Genomic DNA, 27336 nt, shown 5'->3' with positions numbered 1-27336 from the left:
AGCCACAAGAGAAAATGTATATCTTTAAATCATGTCCTTTAGGAATTAAACTTATGTCACATAACAAGTACATAATCTATAGTATTTGGAATTGCTATATTATGGTGTCAATGATGATAACAATTTCATTGGCTAATGTTAGTAATAGGTCTTGATCTGGTTCACCTTGTCTGGAGGGCCCATACGAGGTAATCTCTGACCCACTAGGGTTAGAAATCCTAATTGGTTAGATCTATAAATAGGATATTTGGCCTTTAAGAGAAAAACAATTGAGAACGCAATCTCAGCCTCTTTCATTTGTCTCTCTCATCTCTTGCCTCTCTCCCTTTTGTGTAATTGTCTCCAAGAATCTCCATCCTAGTCTCGTTAGCCTATTGAGATCTCCCTAAAGTTTCGATCATTAGGCTTCGTGAGGGACAACGCTTAGGGTAATCATATCCTTTCCACTGCATGTGAAACATCGACGAGGTAACCTTAAATCCGTGTTGTTTCTGTCCTACATTGGTATCAGAGTGAGATTGGTTATATCACGCCTTTTTGTGCATTTTTGCCCTATGTTGTGCATCGTCACACCTTGTGAGGCCAACGACATGGCGGGGGATTGCCACATGTCCTAAACCTCATCCCTCTTTGGGGGAGGGGCTAGAGAGGGAGAGGTGAATTGAATACTGGGAGTCATCACTTAGAGGAGGGTCTCGGAACTATAATTTAAATGTAATGACTGTTTTCTAATGTCTTTTAGGGACTGATCGGTCCATTGGTCTGGGTATGGATCAAGTTACGGTATGGGCATGTATTAGGTACCTCAGTTTGCTCGGTCAAGCCGGTCTTTCTATTACTTGTCTAGGTAGTAGTATAACATGCTTTTGGGCATTGAAAGAGTGATATACAAAGGCTATGGAATTACAAATATAAGAAAAATGAGTTCAAAATATGAATGGGATAGAAAACGTATTTGAAAACTTGGCTGCATAATAGAGGTTAGTATATAGGAAAGTAAGGAAATAATGACAAACATATAGAGCATGTAAATGGATGGAGATGGAAAGTCAAAGCAGGGTCTGGGGAGACAAGATGAATGCATGATAGGAATGTAAAAATAAAGGAAGGAGAAGTAATACAAAAGAGGAGCAAGGACCTAGCCTGTATGCATGTATGTAAAGATAAATCAAAATATAAAAAACATCGATGAATGAGAAATGTTATAAAACATGTGAATCATAGATAAATGAGCACCTATCTAAGCATGAAGGCATGGAAACATACAAATTCTAAACTGAAGGAAACATAGGGTAAGAAAAGAGTTAGACATATGATCACATGGAAAAATCCAACAGATATATGGTAAGAAAACATGGGGAGTCTTAGTCTATAGGGAATGTGAATCATAGATAAAAGAAAGGGAAAATTACACTGCCACTCCCTGAGATTTATCCTTAATACAGAGTGACCCCCCTATGTTTCTAAATTATACAGTTGCACCCCCTGAGTTCCCACTCCGTTAGTTAGGTGTTATGGTGTTGGTTAAACCTTCAAATGACTAATATACCCCCATCCAGTGTGTGAAATTACCATTTTGCCCATAGGGCATCCCTAACTTCACACACCCCTTCCCCTGTTACTCAAATCAAATAAGCCGTGTTTTTCAGAATCTGTAGTCCGTGGTGGTCTTGGCTGAAAATTTGGCGAATTATGGTTGAAATCCGATTGGGAGACCTCTTTGCAGGGAAAGTTGTGAGATGGTGAGATTGATGGGTTTCTATGATTAATTTAATGAGGGGATAAGAAGAGATGGATAGGAACAAAGAAACTAGAAGAGGAAGTATGGTTGCTGCGAATGAATTATCGAGACGACACCAAAGAAGTAGTAGCTTAAGAGATTCACCTGGTTGGAATTTCTTAGGCATCTTTTTTTTTTTTTTTTTAAGATAACAAGAAAGAATATTTCAAACTGCTAAAGAGAATGCAATAATTAATCCTAGATAACAACATGAAACAAAGGTAGAATAAGAAGAAAGGAAGAACAGAAAAGGGAAAACCCTTGTCCCATGTAAAGAAGAAAACTATCACAGCAGGGACAACTTGACTCTTGACTCCAACAATGGTGTGTCTACCAACCAAATCATATACCATCATCATTCACACCACTACCAAGGTTCCATTATATATATACTACGATATATAGTCACCACCACCTAAGAATCCAATTCTTCCCTCCTCTCCCACCCCCAAGCATTTATAGAAAAGAAGTCTCTAATCTCCATTGCTTATCACATCCTTTTGATAATATAACTCAGAACAAACTGTAGGATGAGGCATCAAGGGGGTGGATGAAGTATGTGAGCACTAGAGCGACTAGCATCAGCACATATGCAATTCCTTGGTCTATCGATGTCCCATCATTGGTTGGGGCCAATACTCCAAAGGAAAGAGCAATGATGGCCAATACTCCGAAGGAAACCCTAAGAACAACCATTTTTTCTTTCAAATCTCTTCTTCTTGTTTGAAACCCTAGATCTCTCGATCAATCTCTCTCTACGGCTTTCTTCCCCCCTGCTCAAGCATCTTTCTTTTTGGTTCTAGATTCTTAAAACATTTTCTTCTTGATTTTGATGATTTCTTGTATTTTCTTCTTCTTTTTCTTTTTGCAGAGGAAGATGGACCTGTGGAGTTTCAAGAAATAGTGAGGTTAAGAGATCGGCTGAACAAAAAGGATTTTGGTGCTTTTCGGATGCTCCCTCCAAATCCTGCAACATTGTCCTCTCTGTCAAACCATCATCACCAACGGAAGAGCTTTCCACCAGCAAAGATTGTTAGAGCAGCCACAACGTGGAAGGTTGTCGATGAGATGATCGGGGTCAATCCATCAATTATTGTGATGACTATTTACCAAACTAGACCTAAAACAAACATAGGACTGTGATGTACCTTTTTGTTCCAACCATCGTTTGAACTCCTCGTAGTCCTTTTTGAAATATCACTTCCTTCTAGAGAAGAAGCATTTGGGTTTCTAATGCTCACTTTCTTCAGAGACATTTTTCTATTTTTTTTTAAGACAAGACTTGCTTGCCTCCACTATTTTCACAAGTAATCAGACATGCACTTTCTATTAACTCATTCTTTTCAGTAATTAATCACTTATGGTGTTTTTATTATAAGAGATCTTAAAGGGTCCATACTCCTTTGGGAGAGTATTGAGGATGAAATATACTAGAAAGGACTTAGAGATTCCTATGTTCAAAAAATTCAGATGAGCCATTATGTCCCTCATCTACATGATGCGCTCACACTCCTTAGATTCCATTGTACTTAAGGGAGTAAAATTTCTCTATTCACAAATTGGTCGTCAATTACCTTCATGTAACCTTTAACTTCATTTAGGTATTGACCCCCTAATGTTCTGGCTTACATTTTCCTTAGGAGCATCAAGCTTAAGTAGTTAGACTAGTCTCACTTATCAAAGTGAGCTTTTTGCACCAACATACTTGTAGACACTGAGTTTTGTCACCCCCTGATCGGCGATGATGACAACGGGACATGGACAATGGATGACACACTTTCCCTCTTTCTGGACCTAAGATACCTGACCCATTAACCCGAGAACCATTCTGAATACAAAATGACCCATTTTAGGCCCAAAAACAAGAAAAAATAGCACTATGCCCCCACGGCGCCGTGGGCTCCTTCCCACGGCACCATGGGGATGTGTACCGGATTTCCACGGTGCCACGAGGGGGTGTGATATCAGCTTGCTGATGTCACCCACGACGCTATGGAAAAGTCTCCCACGGCGCCGTGGAGGACTTATCTGGCCAGGAGAGAGAGGGGACCCCTCCCTATAAATAGAAGGGTCCCCCTACCCCAAAAAACAAGGAATTCCGGGTAGAGAGACCCTCCCCAAGTGATTTCCAAATTCTTTTCCTCATTTTTCACCTTCCTTTCTCCCCTTTCTCCTATGAGAGTGTGAGTGAGTGAAATTTTCTTGGTCGTGGATAGATCCTTCGATTATCCCTTCGAGCATAGAGCACTTCTGCTCCTAAGCATTGTTATCCTATCAGTGTGCAGATAGCAATCAAAACCCCTTTATTCCAGATGTTATTTTGTCTGTTTTCTCCTCTTCAAACCATCTGAAAGAGCCGTTACTCTACCCAGAAAGAATTGGCGTCAGTCTATTCGTCTATCTCCCCTGAGCTAAGGGAATACAACCATACAGGTATAATTACTGCACTCTTGTTGATTAAATGTAGTCCTTTCATATTTCATCATTTTGGTCTGTATTTTTCATATATGTAATGTAGTTTATTATGTTCTAGTTCAATTTATAATATTTGAATGTAGTTCATAATATCTCCCATCCCCGCAATAAAAGAGTGAGAACATTCGTCCTTATGTAGCATTTAAGATAGAGAGACCGGCTTCGGCCGGGCGAAGTGGGTGCCTAACACCTTCCCACACTCGTAACCTGACCCCTTACCTGAACCTCTAGTCAGACAATATGGAGTCACGTAGCCCAATTCCGTTCACAATGGATAGGGCTACACCTAATGGGTCCTAGGCCCTAACCCTAGGTGGCAACTTCACATTATGTTAGCATATTTTAATGCATGATCCCAATCCCCATTTACCAACATTATACATTGAAATTATTATCTGTATCAATTACATACCGTCGTCAAGAAGAGGCTGAGGGAACCCTCATCGGAGCCCGGGAGGACCATGGTACTTACAGTAGCGACTTCACTGGGGAAATGTGGACAAACGTCCACTCAAGGTCAAACTTTCTAAATAGATGCTACCAATAAATGACAGAATGTTCTCTCCAAACTCTTGTGTGAAAAAAATAAAAATAAAAATAAATACCATAATATGTTTGTCTGGCTAACCCTTATGTGTGTACTAATTGCATCATGCATAGTGCTCGAAGTGAAATCAAATGGCGAGGGTACTCCCTGTCGTGCCTTTACCCCAGGGGAGGTGAGACACGTTATACTAAGTACTCAGAGATCGGATGATAGCCGGTTCCTGTACCACTCTCTTGCACACACACTCTGCATAGGAACCCCTTTTACCCCCATAGTTAGTCGTTAGACCTCATGAGTAGTCATGGGTAATTCGCGGTGAAGCTACAACCCTTAATATTCACTGTACGAGTGTAGAATCACCAGCGAGCGTATTCACTAGTGTGCTGTGGAGTGCTTTCGCCACTCAAAAAAGGCACTAGCTCGATTACTCTGAGTTTGTGTGACCTATTCTCCAGGTATATCAAAAGAACCCCGTGCCTACAATTCGTGGCCACGAGCGATAGGTATATCGGTTCTGTCAAGGGTGACCTTGTTTTGTCCTATGGAAGCCTACCCATTGCATGCATCATGTAGGAAAATAGACCATATACGATTAGGGTATGACACAAACTAACCTTGTTAGCTGTAAGAAAGACTGAGTTTAGGGTCACTTGACGATTAACCGAGATTCAATACGAGATGCCACCAAAGGTAAGGATTTTCATAGTCCCGCAATGGTCCCTCGAAAAAATATGGAAGTCTACTTCCGTATGATGGAACCTTATATGTCCCTCAAAATAAGGGCATCTCATGTTGATCCCAGGCACAATCGTCAGTCACCCGATAACTAGGATTTTTCTTTTGTTTGTTTTTTATGTTGTGTTAAAAAATGCTTGGGCAATGACAGCATTCGAAGTCCACAATCAGAGAGGTCCAATTAAAACTCTGATGATAGCTTCGATTACTTGAGCAAAAAAAAAAAAAAAATGTTATAAAAATTAAAAAATAATAAAAAAAAAAATGTATATATATATATGATAAAAAAAAAAAAAGAGAAATAAAATAAAAAATATTTTTGCTGAATAAGATTTTTCCTCTTCTTAGGACTTGAACTAGATCTTCTTCTCTTTTTCGTAGAAGCACAATTCTGTCCTTGCCCATCTAGATCCGACGCGGTGGAAGGCTGACTCGGGCCAGCCCACCATTCTTCTCAAGATCCCCGACCTCTTCTCATTCCTCTAGTTCATCAACTAAGATACCACTTGTGAGTAACATGGATCCTACGGAAGACCACTTGTTTGAAAGTCACGTAAAAAATCGAGTGGATAAGCTGCAAGCAGACATGGCTAAAATGCGGTAACTCATGGCACAACTAGTGCAGTCAGTCAATGAATTGTCTAAAGGCGGATCCGTATCTGGGCCAATGGAGTAGGAAGTTCAGAAAACCAACTCCACGACCCCCAAAACTCCAATCACCATACTGGTAGAAGAAGGGGAGGATAGTCACCCTCCGGACCCTCCTGAGACTGAAAGGGAGAAGAAGATGAGAGAAAAAGTAGCTGAACTGGAAGTGGTTGTCAAGGGCAAAGCCAAAGAAAAAGATGAGGAAGACCTGGTGTTCTTTCCCGAAGGAAAAATCCCGAAAGATTTCAAGTGGAAATTAGACAAGTTCGATGGATCGGGAGATCCTAGGGCAAACCTTAAGATTTTTGCCACCATTGCCAGATCATGGGGACTTTCTGAAAACCAAATGGGACAGGCGTTCTTGTATTCTTTGGCCGGATCTGCTTTGAGGTGGTTAACACAGCTTGATCACACTCAAACCCAGTCATGGCCTCTGTGGTTAAAGCGTTCACGAAGTAGTATTCGTACAATACTGAGATGGATATTACTCGAAGAGAATTGGAGACCTTGAGGCAAGAACCAAATGAAGAGTTTTCAAACTACATCATGAGGTTCCGAGAGAAGGCCACGAAGATGTGGAACTGCCCCACTGAAGAGGAACAGGTTGAGATGTTGTTAGAAAATCTGTATGGGGAGTACCGTGAGAAGATATACTACCAACAGATTAAGACATTTGATGCTCTTGTGACTATTGGGATGAAAATTGAAGACAAGATCTTCAAAGAAAGGCAGAATCAGGGTATGACCCGTGAAGCCTCAGGAAGCTATTTGGCAAGGAAGAGTCCAAGAGCCAAAGGAGAAAATGCAGCAGGAACAAGTAACCAAACGGCAGAAGTCCAGGTGGTAACCACAGGATCCACCCCTCTTGTGATCCAAACTGAACCCGAAGCACCCAAGAGGACTTTCAACTTTGGAGGAATGACACCATCATTGTTATTCACCAAGCTCAAGAAGCAGGGAATGATCAATTCAGTTCCCCCTAGGCCTGTGGATTTGAGCAACCCACCTACCTGGTATCAGCCCAATCAGTACTGTCATTATCATGACCAACAAGGCCATCACACTGATAGATGCCTATTTCTTAAGCATGCGATCCAGGACTTGATTGATGAGGGCAAAATTGAACTTCAGAAGAAGTAGCCGCCAAATGTCACCACAAATCCTTTGCCCAATCTTGGGGTAAATATGCTTCAAGAAGATGCTAAGCATATAGATTGTACTGCTTTGATTCACCCAGTCAGGAAGAGGAAGCTAATGAAGGCACATATCTATATAGCAATGTTGACCAAAAAACTCAAAGGAGAAAAGAAGCAACAGACTCCGCAGGAGAGGTCTCAGGAAGTGGATCAACCCGATTCCCCTTTCTATCATCCAAAGTTAGAAGGTGCCACCTGGGCGGATTACCTGATGCTTGCATGGAAAGTCTCACAATCACTGGTGAAAGGGACCTATTCTCCGGAATCATCTACAGGACTAGTAAACATGTTGCAGGAAGAAGCACCATTCCAAGATCCTACTACACCGATCCAGCCCATTCCATGGTATTTAGGGAAAGATGTGCAGTCACAGCAAATACGGGCAGAGAAGATGCAGGTCTGCATATATTGCGCCAGAACTAACTGTGACGGGAATGTCTGAACAGGCGAACAACCATGTGATCACGACTGAGGCATAGCATCCATCAATCGACTCCGAAAATTGGATTTCTTGAAGTTTGGACTAGAAGGTCTCGAGTTAATGACACCATTGTGCAAATATGGCTTCTTACCATTCGAAGTATGCCACCTGGTCACTGAAGAAGAAGAAGGAAATGAAATTACCAGAGTTACACCCCAACTCCTCAAAGTAGTCTCAGCACTGGCTATTGGCTAAGCTCTGTCAGAAGAAGTCTCTCTTATCCATATAGGGGGAGATACTGACGATAGCTCAGATGAGGTGGACGACCAAGAAATCCACGAGGAATGGATAGAGTATGCCGAGCAGAGTCCGACGATGGATGATGGAGTGGTTGTAATAGATTGGGTGAATAACATCGGGAGCGATGATAACAGTGACCCAACCAATCTCATCCAGTCCGTATCATTAGATGAGGACGAAAGTAGGGATGACGAGGAGATATCCTCACCAGAAGTCCCCAGAAGTGATTGGACCGTGTCTAGAGAAGATTTTGAGTGTTGGACCATGAGTGTATTCTACCAGGTGGCAGATATATTAGATGTTTCCACCAATACTCAAAAGATCCCTTACAAGGCCACTTCTTTATTCCCAGACTTCGTGTGCAGCAATTTTCCAACATGATGTGAGAAATTGGTGATGCCAAATGAGAGTGATGTACTCGCTTGGACCCTCCACGGGCTGCAAAACATGACTTGGTTAGCCAATGCTTTGGCTCGAGACTTGTTTGGAACCCCTCCTGAAGATCTGGCCCTGTATTCGGATTCATTCTCCTATCCGGACCCACCTCAAAGAAGTGAGACATGGGATGCATGGATCAATGATATCAGCCTCAGGGAATTTTAGAGTGACCCCACCAGAGGCATCTTTTCTATGGACATCGATGATGAAAGGGAAGAGCAGTTAGAAGAAGAACAATCATCTGAAGAAGATGAAAGTGAGCAAGAATCTGCATCAGAAGAATCTGATGGTGAAGAATCCGAAGGGGAAGAAGAAATAGAGCATGAGAAACCTTGGCAACCAAGGACGCGTCTAGAAAAATATGAAAACATCTGCGGACCAGCACCATGGGCTTTATCATTCCAGGTGAACAAGATCCATCGGGATGTAGACAAGATCCAGAAAATGCTTATGAGAATGGTGGTCTTGGATGATAAGTACCAAGAAGAGCTTCAACAGCTAGAACCCGTCAAAGAGCAGTGGTCACTCCCTCAAGCAATCCATCATTTGGAGAACTTTGTAAAGCTAACTTTAGCTCTGGCATAAGACCTACGTGGGACTCCTCCTTCATCCCCAAATCAGGGCAACAGAGAATACCGTGCGTGGGTAAGAGCGCATGACGATTTTCATATGTGTCATGTCAATGAGGAAGGAATGGTTAATGACCCAATAGGGAACATCCACCCAGTTATTTCAAGCCCTGGAGATAATTATGAAAGTTCAGGTTCTCAAGGGGAAAGGAAGGATCGCAACTTCTACAAGTCATTGGCAGAAGCAAGAAAGATGTACCAAGCGACTTTGGAAGCTTTTCACGCCGTTAGCCAATTGATACCGAAAGATTCTCACACAATCCAATAAGGGGATAAGAAGCAAGAAACCCTATCGGGAAACCTAGATCAGGCCCAAAAGTCTATTGTGGCCTTGTCTGATGAAGGAGCTGAAATACGAACTTGTCCCAAGGGTCCCCTTATCATCACTGATAGTGACGAAGAGGATGGTGACTTTTGTCCAGTCAAGTTGGTCATCAAAGGAAGAGAGTCAGAAGTTGCGGAAACCAGGAGTGGCCAAAACTTCAAGAATAAGGGTTTGACAATGGAAAAATATCTGTCTAGCCAATCAACGGTGATCATTGAGCCAGAAAATCGAGTACTAGACTAATTAAAGAAGGCCCAAGCCAACATCTCAATCTGGGGATTACTAATGGCGTCACCAACCCACCGAGAAGCTGTTTTGAAAGCTCTCACCAAGGTTCAAGTTCCCATAGAAATGGGACCTGAAGAATTATCTCACATAGTGGGGGCCACCTATGCCATTCAGTCGCTCTTTTTCTCAAAAGAGGACTTACCCCCAGGAGGAAAGAATCACAACCGGGCACTCTACATTACTGTGGAATGTAACAAGAATCAAGTCCCCCAGGTTCTGATAGACAATGGGTCCACCCTCAATGTAATGCCTCTCAAAGCAGCAAGATGCATGGGTTTATTTCTAGACAAGATGAAGTCATCCAGTCAAACCATCAGAGCATACGATAATTCCAGGAGGGAGGTAATTGGGATTCTTACCACCAATATCAAGATCGGGCCAGCCCTCTTTATCATAGACTTCCAAGTCATCGACATTCAAGCATCCTTTAATATGTTGCTTGGAAGGCCATGGCTGCATTCAACAGGAGCCTTAGCATCAAGTCTTCATTAGAAGTTGAAGTTCATACATGACCAGAAAGCGATTACCATCTTCGGAGACCTAGAAATGGTGCACACTTTGGCAAACATTGAAGTAGGTGGTTCACCCTCACAGGAAGTACAGCTAGGTGGGTTTGAAATTGGCCACATTCGCACTACCTCTGCAAATGGAGAAGATTGGAGTCTAGAGAAATTCCTGATGACATGGAGCAAGGCCTCTATAAAGATCATGAAAAAGATGAAGTACTTTCCGGGACTGGGGTTAGGAAAGAACCAACAAGGGATACCAGCATTCCCAGGAATACAGGCCAATGCTAATCGTTGTGGATTAGGGTTTAACCTGAAGGACCCAAAGAAGAAAGCCACAGGACGAAAGAACAATGCGGCGAATGGTACGCCGTATTTCAAGACTTTGAACGGGTACTTCGTGAAAGAGGGAGAAGACTTCCCTTACTGTGAAAATCAAGAACCATGGTTCAATCAAGAGCAGGGCAAACGTCTACCAGGGCTTGAAATATTCTTCGAGAATGAAGTAGATTGGGTAGCCATGGAATTAGATCAAGCCAGCAAGAAAGAAGCTCAAAAAGATCATGGGATCGGTGAGCTGTTCGAAGTGGCGGTGATCATTGAAGAAGAGGAAGAAGGACCAGCACCACATCTTCTCATACAACCCCTCCAAGGATCTATAGCAAATTGGGCAAGAATGATGGAAGATTTCTGTGTTAATGAATCTGAAGTTATAACTATCTCTAGCATAGTTTTGTTTAAGTCTATCCCTGAGTCTGTATCTGAGTCCCGTGGCAATGTTCAGCCTGCTGGGTCTATCTGTACCTTTCCCCTTATCATGAATGAAATTGCTGATTCTGAGTATGCTTCTTCTTCTTCCTGTTCTTCTGATGATGATAATGTCCTAGAACATCGTCACCTGTTAGAACAATTGGAGCAAAGAAGAGCCCAACCTATCTGAGAGGACACCAATCTTATAAATATAGGGACCGACCAATGCCCTCGAATGATAAAAATTGGTTCTTCTCTCAATAATGACGAATTGTCCCAAATGATCTCTCTCCTCAAGGAATTTAAGGAAGTTTTTGCCTGGTCTTACAAGGATATGCCCGGTATTGATCCAAGGATTGTACAACATAAACTGTCGACATATCCCGATGCTCGTCCAGTTAAGCAGAAGCTGAGAAGAATGTGACTGGAATGGAGTGAGAAGATCAGAGAAGAGGTCATCAAGCAATGGAATGCAGGATTTCTCTAAGTAACTCAGTACCCTCAATGGTTTTCCAATATTGTCCCAGTTCCTAAGAAAGATGGGAAAGTCAGGATGTGTGTGGATTTTCGTGATCTGAATAGGGTCAGCCCTAAGGATGATTTCCCATTGCCCCACATCAACATCTTAGTGGATAATATTGCAAGCTATGCTTTGCTATCCTTCATGGATGGTTTCTCAGGATATAACCAAATCAGCATGTGCCCAAAGGATAGGGAGAAGACTACCTTCACCACACCGTGGGGATCATTTTGCTACAAGGTGATGCCTTTTGGGTTGAAAAATACAGGGGCAACATATCAAAGAGCGGCCACAGCTATCCTCCATGACATGATACAGAAAGAAGTAGAGGTGTATGTCGATGATATGATAGTCAAATCTATTGACCGACAGGGCCACTTGTAGCCCTCAGGAAGTTCTTTGAAAGAATAAAAGAATACAAGCTGAGGTTGAATCCTCAAAAGTGTGTATTGGGGGCGAGAGCAAGAAAGCTGCTAGGTTTCCTCGTCAGTGAGAGAGGGATAGAAGTGGACCCTGACAAAATAAAGGCCATTACAGAAATGCCACCACCCCAAACAGAAAAAGAGGTACAAGGTTTCTTAGGCCGCATTCAATACATTAGTAGGTTCATAACTCGGTTGACATCCACTTGTGAACCTATCTTCAAACTCCTAAGGAAGAAAGAGCCGAAAGAGTGGAATGAGAAATGCCAAGATGCCTTTATGAAAACCAAAGAGTATCTACTCTCTCCCCCCATACTTGTCCCTCCAGTGCTCGGTGAACCTTTGCTCCTATATTTGTCAATAGGAGAAACAACGGTCGGATCAATGATGACCCAAATTGGCAAGATGGATGGAGAAGAACACGCAATTTACTATGTGAGCAGGAAATTGTTGGAGTATGAAACTCGATATGCTCCTATGGAGAAAACCTGCACGTCCCTGGTTTAGGTAACTAAGCGTCTAAGGCATTACATAGTATCACATCTCGTCAAGTTGATCTCGCGAATGGATCCAATTAAGTACCTTTTCGAGAAACCAGCATTGACAGGGAGGATAGCTAGGTGGTTATTGCTATTATCAGAATTTGACATAACTTATGTCAATCAAAAATTTGTGAAAGGGTGAGCAAATTCTGACCATCTGGCAGCATTTCCCTTAGAAGTTGATTCCCGAGCAACAGAGGACCTTTTCCCAGATGAAGATTTGCACTCCATAGAAGCAAAACCAAATGAAGTGTGGCAATTGTACTTTGATGGAGCCGCCAATCAAAAAGGATTTGGCGCAGGGGTATTACTGATAACCCCAGGTGATTTTTACTTACCGATGGCCTTCCGGTTAGAATTCAGTTGCACCAATAACATAGCAGAGTATGAAGCTTGTGCTATTGGGTTAGAGATGGCTTTGTCTGTAGGGGTGGACAAGATTAAAGTTTATGGAGATTCCTCCATTGTGATCTGTCAAACACAAGGAAAGTGGAAGACTAAGGATGAGAAGTTAAAGCCCTACCAAGTTTATTTGGAGCAACTGATCTAATGCTTCAATGAAGTCTCCTTTGAGTATATCTACCCAGGGATAGCAATCGGTTCGCTGACGCTTTAGCCACTTTGGCATTTATGGTAGAATGTGATACTCAGGACAAGATCCAGCCATTCCTAATAGAAAGGAGGACCCGCCCAGCATATGGAGAACCAGTCAATGCACTCACCGAGGATGGAAGGCCTTGGTATGCTCCCGTGATTGATTACATTAACGAAAGGAGGTACCCTGAAAAATTTTTAGAAAAAGAGAAGTGGCATTTACGAAAATATGCTACTCAATTCATCCTCCAAGGAAACTTGTTGTACAAGAGGTCTTATGATGGTATCCAACTATTATGTGTAGATGAGGATCAGGCTCAAACCATTATGGAAGAAATCCATCAAGGAATATGCGGACCACACATGAATGCATGGATGTTGGCCAAGAAAATTCTTAGGATGGGATATTATTGGGCCACTATGGAAGCTGAGTGTGCCGCCTTCGTCAAGCGATGCCATAAATGCTAGATATTTACGAATATTATCCACATTCCTCCAATAGAGCTACACTCGTTGAATACCCCTTGGCCGTTTTCTACTTGGGGAATCGATGTAGTGGGCAAAATAACCCCAAAAGCTTATAATGGACACCAATTCGTGTTAGTCACCATCGACTATTTCACAAAGTGGGTAGAAGCCCAGTCTTATGCAGTCTTGACCTAAGCTAAAGTGGTAAAATTCATAGAAGAGAATATCATTTGCAGATACGGTGTCCCTCAGCAATTGATCTTGGATCAAGGCTTGCACTTCAGGGGAAAAGTGGAGGAACTCTGCGATAGGTTTGGTATGAAGAGGCATAAGTCTACTACTTACTGTCCACAGACTAATGGAGCGGTAGAAGCAGCCAACAAAAATATGAAGGTTATACTGTAAAAGATGGCAGATACACACAATGACTGGGCAGAGAAGCTTCCACTAGCCCTATGGGCATATCGAACTTCTATCCAGACCTCCACCAGAGCTACCCCATACTCTCTTATATGTGGAGCTGTGTTGCCTGTAGAAATTCAAGTCCCTTCTCTTTGAGTTTTACTCGATAGTCAGTTACCTGAAGGAGAATGGGTAAGGAACAGATATGAAGAGCTCAATCTCCTAGATGAGAAAAGGATGAAAGCCATGGACAATCTCAAGAAATATCAATAAAGAATGGCTAGGGCATTCAACAAAGGTGTACGCACTCGAAGCATTGAAGAAGGAGATTTGGTTCTGAGAGAGCAGCGAGCTCCTGTTCATGATCCGAGGGGAAAGTTCCGGCCCAACTGGAGCCGACCTTACAAAGTCAAGACCATATTTCCAGGCCAGGCTGTTCAACTCTTTGACCTTGATGGAGAAGATCTTCGGGGATTAGTCAACATGGACCAATTGAAGAAGTATTTCGTTTGAGTCACTTGAAGTGACTTGAACTATGTTCTACCTGATTCCTCCCAAGGGATACGTAGGCAACTCGATATATCCGAGTGCGGTCTTAAAAAAAAAAAAAAAAAAAAGGGGGACATTGTATTAGTTCCCTTCTATAAACTCTGCCAACCGGCATCCCCTGTATGTATGGGTAAATCTCGCCACTTGGCCTTCTATTCATTGACTTAGCTTAGGTGAAAAACCATCTAGAGTTGGTTATTAACAAAGGATTTTTTCGTTCTATGCCACAAAATGCTAGCCCGATCCTTCATGCAGGTAGTATGAGGGGACCAAAGAAAGAAGGATTAGACGAACAGTTGCACCAGTGGACCCTCCGGATGAATGTGGATGAGCCCGCACTTCTAGAGGATCTCCATCTAACCATGCTGGGAAGAATCGGTTGTTTCAAGCTCTATCATGACTTACTCAAAGAAGTGTCGAAGTGCTAGAACCCCCAATTACAAGCATTTCACTTCGGAAAAATCTGGCTGGCTCCGACCATTGAAGAATTTTGGGCTTGCATGATGGCACCCCCTCGAGGAAAATTGTTCCTCCCAACCATGAAGAAAGAGTAGCTTTTCAAAGATTTAGAAGATTTCTTTGCCATGAATAAGAAGGAGGTAAAGCAAGTTCTCAATTATGACAAGGTAGATGCATTAAAAGTTGTGAAGATCTTCTACAATAATAGGTTTGAAGAGGAAGGACAGATTAGATTTAGAAAGCGGGCATACTTGTTCTGTATGATTGGGAGGTACCTGTTAGCATCTCCAGGAAGAGGCATGACTCCAATGATTGCGGAAGTAGTTAAACAGATTGAAGGAGGATGCGACATCGCTCCCACCATTTTAGCAGAAACATTCAAAGGGTTTGATACCATGAGTCAATCTTAGAAATACGGAACAGACTTCTTTCATGGATCTCCGGCAGTGTTCCAAATGTGGTTGATGGAAAAAATGAAGTTGGTAGCACCAATTCCATGTCCTCACCTCTGACCCATGCATTACCAAATAAAAAGGGAAAAGCCAGAATTCCACAAGATCCAAGACTGGAAGAAATATTTGGAGGAAAGAGATGTTCAAGAAATCAAGTGGGATTGGCCCTGGATGAAGGCCGAGGTAGAAGAACCAAAAACCCTCGGGTGCAATTATGTGAGATTCATGAGTCTGACTCATACCAGTTTTTACATCCCTTCCTTAGTATCTCTAAGGCAAGAACAACCCAAGTTGAAGAATGTCAGAACCCCAGAGATATTGACACAAGAAGTGGTGGTTCTGTTGTCCAAAATGTGGAAAAATGTTGTAAACAAGTGATATCAATCCAATGTTCCCATCTTCATTTGTTTTCCTTTCTCATGTAATGGAACCATTGATCAATGGAATTCGTGCTTCTAAGGAAAAGGATTGAGTCATGTGTGCATTTCAAGGAAAGAAGTATCCAATGAATTCATGCAATAGTGTGTAAACAACTTGTTTACATGTATAAAAGAATAAAGTGTACAAAAAAAAATAAAAAATCATAGCACATCTGTGCAATGAAAAAAAAATAATAATATCATACAAACAAAAAATAAATTAACAAAAAAGAGTAAATGTACATAGTTGTGTCGATAAAATATATATATATATATATATATATATATATATATATATATATATATATATATATATATATATATATAATATATATATAAAAATATGGCTCGGGAGCAATCTCGACATCCGAGAGCTTCCCCTCCCGCTCTGAGACATCCTCGAGGCCATCTCTCTCGACCTCGACTTACGTGAGGTTGAGTTGCAGCTGCTCGTTCGCAAGCCTCAATCTCTTGACCTCTCTCCGATAGTGGTCAAGCTCAACCCTCTGAAAAAAATAAGCATTAAAATAGAAATAAAGAAAAAAAAAAGAAAAAAAAAAGAGGGGTGAAGCATTACCATCCGATGGCCCGCATCCACCTGAGATATGATCATCTCATCCATGGTCACCATCATACGCCTCATGTCGGTGTATCGGCTCGCGTCCACCTGGACAAGATATCCGTTTGAAATGTCAAAAATTTGAATGGATAAGTGTTAGGAAGGTTAGATGTGCTCACCCCATCATAAGGAAGAGGGAGGCCAAGGTCAACGTCTGCAGCCCGAGGAGGTGGCAAGATGACCTCGACCATCCTAGGCGTGTGGTGGCGGATAAACCATGAACGATATCCTGGAATGTGGTCATCTGGACCAGCAATCTGCAAGACTGGGGCCTCTCCAGAAGGCCCAACGCCTGACTCCGCCTCCACTGCTCGAGAGGCGCAGGAAGAACTCCCACCACCGTAGACCCCTGGGACCACAGGGCAGCCTGGGAACTGTCAAAAGAAGAACAAAACAAGAGTTAGCTTAACAATCTAATGAGTAAATATAAAGTGAGAAAAATGGAGAAAATCTCACCAGAGGCCCCTCTCAGGTGAGGGGGAAGTAGACCGTCTCTCGGTGAAGAAAGGCAATATAGTCTGTCTCGACTAACACCAGCCCAATCCCAGGGTCACTCGCCCTCCAATGCTTGATCTCCTCTCGATCCATCAGGGCTGGCATTTGAACTCTGGCTGGAGGAGGGCAGGGCACCAAGCGAGCCTCGGACCACTGCAGGGACACTCGCTCTCCCAAGTAAAAGGCAAATCCCCACGGGCCCTCAAAGAGGACCCTACGGGTGGAGAGAGCTGAGGCCCTAGCAAACAGGTCCGAATCTAAAATCACCTCCCCCAAGTAAGGGCGAAGAGAAGCCTATCAAGTAAAAGTCAAGATCAATACAAAAACAAAAAAAGAAGAAAAGAGAAAATAAGATGAACAATCAGCTTAGATTTACCTCAGCAGGCTGCAGCTCATCTAGGAGGTCGCGAATGGACTCAAGGTCCTTATGGCGACCACTCCTAAGCAGGTGAGACTTACGTCACTGCGTAGATCTGGGAAAAGTGGTTCCTAGGTCATCCCTAGGTCTGAAGGTGGGGACCCAGAACCGTAAAATCTCGTAGCTCCATATCTGTAATAGATGGTTGTGAGTTAGCAAAGCGAGCTCGAATAAACAAAAATAAAACAAAAAAGGGGGGGGGGGCAAAGTTGAGGAAGCTTACCCAAAGGACATAGCAGCATCCGATCAAGTTTAACGACCCCACAACCAGATAGTCCATCATATCCAGGAAGTAGGCGTACGCCGAACCACCTCAATCATAGCCCGCGGCTAGGTCGAAGTCCTAAAAAAAGTGAACATATGCGGCATCAACTATCATCGTACCCGTCATATCGCTGAAAATCACCTTCGCCAACAAGAAGAGGAGGAAGCATTGAGCCTGCTGATCCTGAAGATCAGACGGCGACTGGTCTGTAGCGACCCTCTCATCCAGGAACCCCCCAGGACTGACGCGGGGATCTCTCTCCCCGTAACAGCGATCCCCAGCTACTGCCTCTAATACTTCAGGCGCTCTAACGGCTCCATCGAGGCTATAACCCTCTCCACCGGAGTCATGGTCACGGGTACCCCTCCAAAGGGTAACCTCGTGATCATGTAGAAGTCTAAAGGGGTGATCGTCGCCTCGCCAAATAGAAGGTCAAACGTATGGGTGCTTGGCCACCACCTCTTTATCAAAGCCCTCGCAGTCGGGCTGTCCAACTCACGGGCTAGAGATGCGGCGATGTGTCCCAACCCGGTCTAAATCACCCATGATTGTACCACCGGGCAGAGTGAGCGGTACCACTCCGAAATAGCCTCCAGTCCACAATACTTCTTGGGCGAAGGGAGAGGCTTGCCCTGCAAAGAAAAATAAGGCAAATGGTCAGTCAAAATAGTTGGGACAACAGTCAAGATCAATACCAAAAAAAAAGAGAGACTGTGAAAATAAATAAGGGGCATCGCCTCCATGTGCGTGCCAAAAGATACTTAGGGTGGTGTCTAATGGCCTCACCTTGATTTACGTGTCACTGGGTGCCTAAGGTGGTATCTAGGGGCATCGCCTCCATTTACGTGTCAAAAGACACTTAGGGTAGTGTCTAATGGCCTTGCCTTGATTTGCATGTCACTGAGTGCCTAAGGTGGTATCTAGGGGCATTGCCTCAATTTGCATGCCAAAAGACACTAGGGGTAGTGTCTAATGGCCTCGCCTTGATTTATGTGTCACTGGGTGCCTAAGGTGGTATCTCGGGGCATCGCCTCCATTTACGTGCTAAAAGACACTTAGGGTAGTGTCTAATGGCCTCACCTTGATTTACGTGTCACTAGGTGCCTAAGGTGGTATCTAGGGGCATCGCCTCCATTTACGTGCCAAAAGACACTTAGGGTAGTGTCTAATGGCCTTGCCTTAATTTACGTGTCATTAGGTACCTAAGGTCGTATCTAGGGGCATTGCCTCCATTTGCATGCTAAAAGATACTTAGGGTGGTGTCTAACACCCTTGCCTTGATTTACGTGTCACTGAGTGTCTAAGGTGGTATCTAGGGGCATCGCCTCCATTTGCGTGCCAAAAGATACTTAGAGTAGTGTCTAATGGCCTCGCCTTGATTTGCATGTCACTGGTTGCCTAAGGTGATATCTAGGGGCATCGCCTCCATTTGCGTGCCAAAAGACACTTAGGGTGGTGTCTAATGGCCTCGCCTTGATTTGCATGTCACTGGGTGCCTAAGGTGGTATCTGGGGGCATCACCTCCATTTGCGTGCCAAAAGACACTTAGGGTGGTGTCTAATGTCCTTGCCTTGATTTACGTATCACTGGGTGCCTAAGGTGGTATCTAGGGGCATCGCCTCCATTTACGAGCCAAAAGACACTTAGGGTGGTGTCTAATGACCTCGCCTTGATTTATGTGTCACTAGGTGCCTAAGGTGGTATCTAGGGGCATCGCCTCCATTTGAGGGTGGTATCTAATGGCCTTGCCTTGATTTGCATGTCACTGAGTGCCTAAGTGGTATCTAGGGGCATCGCCTCCATTTGCGTGCCAAAAGACACTAGGGGTAGTGTCTAATGGCCTCGTCTTGATTTGCGTGTCACTGGATGCCTAAGGTGGTATCTAAGGGCATTGCCTCGATTTACGTACCAAAAGACACTTAGGGCAGTGTCTAATGGCCTCGCTTTGATTTGCATGTCACCGGGTGCCTAAAGATGGTATCTCGAGGCATTGCCTCGATTTATGCTAACAGATATCTAAGGAAGGGTCTAATGGTCTCGGTTCAATCTGTGTGTTGTGTAGTACTTAAATGGAATTTTTAGGCATTGCCTCGATTTACGTGTCAGGAGACACTTAGGTCTCACTTCTAGCCGATAGTCCTAGGTCAAGGTCTTAGGTCTAAAGGTTCATCCAGGCGATAAATTAAATAACCTATAAAAATTAAAAGCATAACAGAGTGGGACTACTGACCTGGCCCCATATGGAGCGACAACCGTGGCAGGCGGTGTCGACTAGGGTAACCCCTGAAGGGTACCATGCAGCTCGTGCGTCTCGAGCAGTAGTGCCAAGCAGTGGCTCCCTGTGAGACTGGCGTCCTCGTCGGCGGAAAGACATGGTGAGAATGAGAGTGGGTTGCAAAAGGAACAAAAAAGGCAGGGCTCCGCAGCAAAAATGGCAATAGAGAAGTGAGGGGAGGGCACTTCTATTTATAAAAGAAGTCATCGCGCCCACGACACCGTGGAGATCTCCACGGCCCCGTGAGATAGTGGCCCACGATGCTGTGGAAGTTTGCCCACTGAGCCGTGGGATCTAGCACGGAGCCATGTATGCGGAGCCGTGCAAGCACGGTGCCTCCCATACACGGTGCCCTGCAGACCCCCACACGGTGCCATGGGCCAAAAAAAAAAAAAAAAAAGGGGAAGAAGAGGAAAAAAAAGGAATAGAAAAAACAAAAGAGAAGAAAATATATATGCCTTCTTTATGGATGGTGTTTATTAGGTCTCCATAGGTAAAATTTTCATCGGGAATCTCACCATTGTTTTCTTTCCTAAGTCTTTGTTTTATTTTTTCTGAGAAAATGTTTGGTAATCCAGTGATAAACTTTTCTTTCCAAAAGGGAGAGTTAGTGTCTTCCCTGGTTAGGACTTTGGTCCTGAATATGTCCTTATTCCATTTGAAGTCATGTAGTTTTCTACACCTGAGGTTTGTTAATTGTTCTGAAGATTTATCCTTTAACCTAGAGGGGTCTCCTAAGAAATATTTGGTAATACTAAAGATGAGAGTGTTGACAGCATCTTCAACGACGCTACCATTTTCTAGGATTATTGTTCCATCTTCAGTAGTTTGGACTGCTGCTCAGATTTTAGTCTTTTGATTAATGGTCAGGACATAGTCCCACCATCCTTTTAGTTGGCTAGTAAATCATGAAATCAAGAGGTCAGCCACTGCTTGGTCGGAAGTTTCCTTGATCCGGTAGGCATTGGCCACCATGGTCATTTCTTGTAACTTGTTTATTATGTTGTATTCGGACATTCCATCTATGTTCCATTCATAGATGACTCCACTTTGGTAAGAAGCTTGGGAATAAATCCCTCGATTTTCCATTTGTAAATTGGGGAAGGTTGGTTTTGGGTAGGACCTTTGGAAATTTTCTTCTATTACATTTATAGTGCTTGGTCCATTGTTGGTTTCTTGGAGGTTTATGACTCCAACAGTTCTTGCAATCTCTGAGAGTTGAGATTGGCTTTGGGATTCCTTTTGGGGACTTTCTGGGATGACTAAGGAGCTTAAACGCTGTTCGATTTCTCTTAAGGCATCAACTTTGTTTAGAATTTTCATGTTTCTCTTGTTCATATTATGTGTTATAAACATGGGTCTTGTTTTTTAAGAACTAGCAGCTTCTTCAGGGGGATCAAGTCTTGGTTGTACTAACGCTTCAACCCTAGATAGTTGGCTTCCAATTGTTAAGAGGTGTTGGTTTGTATAGTTTGTTAAGCCAATGAGTTTCTTCTCACCTTCAGTGGCTCCGCTTGTTGCTCTAAATGGGGTAGCAGGGATTTCTGCTCCATTAATTGTTAATTTGAGGTTGGCAAGTGGAGGATGGACGGACTCTATGGTATCATTAGAGTCAGTTTTCCAAGAAGTGGTAGTTATATATATATATATATATATACCAACATAAGTCTGAGGATTACTCCTCATGCAAGTACTCACGAGCAAATGGATTATCCGATTACGATGAAAGCCACTTGCAACCCGAATCATGGGGCCTCGCGTACAGTTTGACCGAGTTTTCAATTACTTCTGCACTTATGAAAGTCACAAGTCTTCTTTATAGGGGTCACCCGTTATTAAACTTTCCTTTTACACATCTGTGGAAGCATCGTAATCCTAGGAAAGTACATCTGTCCTAATATTCCTAGTGGTGTACATGCCATACTAATCCCCAATAAAGTTGTCAAAACCCTATTGAGTGGTGCCTTATCACCCTCTAAGCTACATATCCCTAGTGGAGTCCTCTAATCCTGATTTCCATTCAGGAAAGTGTCCCTTCACCTTCAAAAGCGGTGCTTCATCACCCTTAGAGTCATGCATCCCTAGTGCAGTTGTCAAAGCTATACATCCCCAGTGAAATCTTTAAAAATTTCCCAGTGAAACCCAAAACCTAATCTACTGTCGAGTGGTGCCTTATCACCCTCAAAACTTGATTTTCGGTCGAGTGGTGCCTTATCGCCCTCATATCTTCGATCAAGCGGTGCCTTATCACCCTCAAACTTGATCTTTGGTCGAGTGGTGCCTTATCACCCTCAAGATTAATCTTCGGTCGAGCGGTACCTTATCACCCTCAAAACTTGATTTTCGGTCGAGTGGTGCCTTATCACGCTCAAAACCTAATCTTTGGTCGAGCAGTGCCTTATCACCCCATTATCTTTGGTTGAGCGGTGCCTTATCACCCTCATATCTTCAGTCAAGCAGTGCCTTATCACCCTCAAACTTGATCTTTGGTCGAGTGGTGCCTTATCACCCTCAAAATTTGATTGAGCAATGCTCGCATGATAGAGATTTGGTTTTTTCGAGTTTTTCTTTTGAGGATTATCGAAAGATTTCATCGTGATTAACTATCTATTTTTGGCAACTCTGTCTCCTTTGAGCAAAGCGTCAGCAGTACATGCTCTTGGTGACAAAAGTAGTTGGTCTTTTGTCTTTATCCTTCGCGCTGTTGGCACAGGCTTCGGCCAAAGAGGGGAAAACTGTAGACACTGATTTTTGTCACCCCTTGATCGGCGATGATGACAATGGGACATGGACGATGGATGGCACATTTTCCCTCTTTCTGAATCTAAGATACCTGACTCATAAACTTGAGAACCATTCTGAACACAAAATGACCCATTTTAGGCCAAAAAACAAGGAAAAATGGCACTGCGCCCCCACGGTGTCGTGGACTCCTTCCCACGGCACCGTGGGGATGTGTATCGGCTTTTCATGGCGCCACGAGGGGGTGTGACATCAGCTTGCTGACGTCACCCATGACGCCTTGGAAAAGTCCCCCACGGCACCGTGGACATCTCCACGGCGCCGTGGAGGACTTATCTGGCCAGTAGAGAGAGGGGACCCCTCCCTATAAATAGGAGGGTCCCCCTACCCCAAAAAACAAGGAATTCCGGGTAGAGAGACCCTCCCCAAGTGATTTCCACCTTCGTTTCCTCATTTTTCACCTTCCTTTCTCCCCTTTCTCCTATGAGAGTGTGAGTGAGTGAAATTTTCTTGGTCGTGGATAGATCATTCGATTATCCCTTCAAGCATAGAGCACTTCTGCTCCTAAGCATTGTTTTCCCGTCAGTGTACGGATAGCAATCAAAACCCCATTATTTCAGACGTGATTTTGTCTGTTTGCTCCTCTTCAAACCATCTGAAAGAGCCGTTACTCTGCCCAGAAAGAATTGGCATCAGTCCATTCGTCTATTTCCACTGAGCCAAGGGAATACAACTGTACAGGTATAATTACTGCACTCTTGTTGATTCAATGTAGTCCTTTCATATTTCATCATTTTGGTTTGTATTTTTCATATATGTAATGTAGTTTATTATGTTCTAGTTCAATTTATAACATTTGAATGTAGTTCATAATATCTCCCATCCCTGCAAAAAAAGAGAGAGAACATTCGTCCTTATGTAGCATTTAAGACAGAGAGACCGGCTTTGGCCTAACACCTTCCCACACTCGTAACCGGACCCCTTACCCGAACCTTTGGTTAGACCATATGGAGTCACGTAGCCCGATTCCATTCACAATGGATAGGGCCACACCTAATAGGTCCTAGGCCCTAACCCTAGGTGGCGACTTCACATTATGTTAGCATATTTTAATGCATGATCCCAATCCCCATTTATCAACATTATACATTGAAATTATTATCCGTATCAATAAGATACGGTCGTCAAGAAGAGGCTGAGGAAACCCTCGCCGGAGCCCGAGAGGACCACGGTACTTATAGTACTAGATTTTGTAAGAGTAGTGGCTTAATCCTCTTGGAGCGCTAGATCCAAATCCATGCACCCAAGGGTAAGGAGAGCTTTCTCATTCAAATCAACATAGTTATCTCCAATCAATAGGGGAGTTTGAAGTGGTTATCAAGCATAAGAAAAGACAAAATGTGTGATGTACTATCAAAACTTTAGATTGAAATCAACTTATGCCAATTTCAGTGATAAATGATATCTTATTACAACTCACCTATGGTTAAAGCTGCAACTCAGTATAGCTTATATTCTTAATGCTAAAAAACCCAGTTTGATTCTTCACCAACAAGCTACACTACAATCTGCTAGTGGGCTAAGATTGCAAATTGCAAACGTCTACATTTTAATCAATAAAACTAGAATACATGTATCACGTCTAAAACAAGAGGAATCACATACCTAGCTATGGGACATAAAAAAATAAGAAAAATTTCCTAGATCTACTAGATAAGAAAATAAATTACAAAACAATTAGGGTTGAGTTTGTTTTACACCTAATTTTTCTTGTAAACCTACTTGTTTTGTACTTATTGTTTTAATCTAGTAGATCCACAAAATTGTCCCCATAAAAAACTCCTTTGCTTGATTGTTATCATTCGATCTTATTCCAACTTATATGTATGAAAATTATCTACTTCCTTGGGGATCGATACCAATTCTCATACATTAGTTGAAAGAAAATTTTCTACCAAAAAAAAAAAAAAAGTTGAAAGAAAAATATCGTTAATCCCATTCATTTACGAAACTTGCCTTTCCTTTACTTTATGGACTTTATGATAGTGTAGCGATTTCAAAGTCCCTTTAGTGGCGATTTTGTAAATATATCATCAAGAACCCAATAAAATACTCTAATATCACTACAAAACCTTATTTGTCACATGAGTTCCAACATTTAATAAATAACAAACTTTATAAGGCTATTATAATGTTTTGAATTATCACACAATGACTTAAAGCATCTAGACGACGTTCGCAAGCACCTCAGAAGACGTGCAACCTAGGGAAAATCTTTTCGAATTTTTGACTCAATATTTTTGTTTAGCTACTAATGACGCTTTGTATCTCTGTACTGAGCTATCTGCTTTATGCTTGATCTTGTAAATCTACTTGCAGCCAATGGCTTGTTTCCTTGCAAGCAATGGGACTAAGTCTTATTCTTTTTTTCCTGGGCATTTCTTTCTTCCTGCATCGCATCTCTCCAGCAAGAATGATTGGAGGCTTTGATATGTAGGGCCGTGTGACACTACCAGTCATCATGAACTAGCATAAAATTGCAACCCTATGTTGGTTCAAAACTCACAAAAAAACTGGTGATATAATCCAAAATGTTAATTAATTCCATAACGTAGAAGCCAAGCCCTTTGGAATAAATCAAGCAATTCTTAAAAGTGCATCCAAATAGGACTTACGGAATAAACATTAACAACCTGTATCACCAAGACATCACAGGATTTTGTCTTACATAACTTTATGGGAGTATCGAAAAGTATACTTCTGTAGGAAAGAAAGCTGTCCTCCCTCAATGCTTAAAGTTATAACAGGAAGAAGAAGTCCTTCTTAGGTGATACAAAAGAAACAAGCAAACTGGAGTAATAGAAACAAAACAATGGCCTAGTTCAAAGCTGACTTGGGCACAAAAGGTCCAGGACCAGTCAAAAGTCAATAGGTCAGTGGGTCAGGTAAACAAGATAAAATCTCATTCTTAGGTAGGGTTTTCAGGTCTACTAATGACTTATAATTCATGTTAGTACACATGAGCACAACGTATGTTAGCAGACTACCCTAGTGCACTTTAGCAGGTGATTGTATGCACAACTATTGGTTTATGATTTTAACGTAAATTGATGAACAAGGCCACCATGTCTATTGGCGTTTCTGGTTTGCACAGTTAGTGACCTACAGGTCTCCAACAAACCCAAAAGCCAAAAGATAGTGTCTTGAGTGAGCACAATATTATAGAGAACAATCTGATACCATTTGTTAAACTAAAATTAAAAAGCTAATTATGAGATTAAAAAATAACATAATATTGGATCAATATACTTCCGATCTTTAATACTTAATTGGTTAAGAAAAGGTAAGGCTTTACAATCCATGAGACATAGATAATTTGCCCAAATTTTCATTATCTTGAATAAATCTTTATGCAATTTTTTTTACTTTTCTCTTTATCAACTGTCATTTCTAACTCTTCTCCTATGTAGTATCATTTGGACAGCTTATTGATGCTTAAAGAGGAGCAACATGCAACACCTTTTCGTCAAGCTTGCGTTGGATGTCATAATGGGGGTGGAAACATAATTCAACTTGTACCACTCTCGACCATTCAAAATTAATAAATCTTTTCTATTCTCTCTTTTCCAAGCCTTAATCAAGAATCTTTGTTTCTCAGGGTGCAACACTCTTTTTACAAGATCTACAAAGGTAACACAAACTTCAAACCCCACTTTTTTTTTAGCTAATGGGAGACCTTTCAATAATTGCACCCAACTGTATACTATAGAAATGGCATCGACACAGAAGCGGAGATATATCGGATCACGTATTATGGAAATAGAAGAATGCCAGTAAGTGTTCCAAGCAATTACCAATGCCAATCTTGTGCAAATGACCAATTACTTCGTCTTAGGTAATCAGATTTTAGGTTCTATGCAGGGCTTTGGGGAAAATTGCACACCAAGGGGCCAGTGTACATTTGGGCCTCAGTTGCAGGATGAGAAAATAAAACTTCTGGTAGAGTTTGTGAAGCTACAAGCTGATCAAGGGTGGCCAAAAATTGAAAGTTATGAAAATTGATTCCAATAATAAAAAGAAGACCAACATCAACAGTGCATTTTGGTCACAATAAAAATTAGGTTGTTGTGTGACTCCCCAAACTATGTAAACTCAATGGCTTAATAATAAAAGTTGTGGTCCTCTGTTTCGCCATAAGAGAAAATGTATATCTTTAAAACGTGTCCTTTAGAAATTAAACTTATGTCGCATAACAAGTACATAATCTATAGCATTTGGAATGGCTATATTATGGTGTCAATGATGATAACAATTTCATTGGCTAGTGTTAGTAACGGGTCTTGATCTAGTTCACCTCGTCTGGAGGGGCCATACGTGGCAATCTCTGACCCACTAGGGTTAGAAATCCTAATTGGTTAAATCTATAAATAGGATATTTGGCCTCTAAGGAAAAAAAAGATAAAATTTGAGAATGCAATCTCAACCTCTTTCTTTTGTCTCTCTCATCTCCTGCCTCTCTCCCTCTTGTGTAATTGTCTCCAACAATCTCCATCCTAGTCTCGTTAGCCTGTTGAGATCTCTCTAAAGATTTGATCGTTAGGGTTCGTGAGGGACAATGCGTAGGGTAACTAGATCCTCTCCACTGCATGTTAAACAT

At 42.3% G+C, this 27336-nt stretch overlaps 2 protein-coding genes across 2 annotated transcripts in view; one reads left to right on the top strand and one right to left on the bottom strand.

Annotated features, from left to right (window-relative positions):
* Positions 1-2476, bottom strand: part of LOC122665696 (arabinogalactan protein 20-like) — a 28654-nt gene extending 26178 nt beyond the window's left edge. The window contains exon 1 of the mRNA XM_043861847.1: positions 2242-2476. Within this exon, the coding sequence (XP_043717782.1) occupies positions 2294-2476 (183 nt within the window). The 3' untranslated portion in view covers positions 2242-2293. The remainder of the gene's footprint in view (positions 1-2241) is intronic.
* Positions 1-26752, top strand: part of LOC122664178 (cytochrome c6, chloroplastic-like) — a 33179-nt gene extending 6427 nt beyond the window's left edge. The window contains exons 2-5 of the mRNA XM_043859893.1: positions 26150-26254; positions 26338-26369; positions 26449-26512; positions 26601-26752. Of these exons, the coding sequence (XP_043715828.1) occupies positions 26171-26254; positions 26338-26369; positions 26449-26512; positions 26601-26741 (321 nt within the window). The 5' untranslated portion in view covers positions 26150-26170 and the 3' untranslated portion in view covers positions 26742-26752. The remainder of the gene's footprint in view (positions 1-26149; positions 26255-26337; positions 26370-26448; positions 26513-26600) is intronic.
* Positions 26753-27336: the final 584 nt, after the last annotated feature.

Source organism: Telopea speciosissima, chromosome 6 (genome assembly GCF_018873765.1).
Source record: "Telopea speciosissima isolate NSW1024214 ecotype Mountain lineage chromosome 6, Tspe_v1, whole genome shotgun sequence".
Taxonomy (NCBI): domain Eukaryota; kingdom Viridiplantae; phylum Streptophyta; class Magnoliopsida; order Proteales; family Proteaceae; genus Telopea; species Telopea speciosissima.
This window is presented reverse-complemented; position numbering and strand designations above follow the sequence as displayed.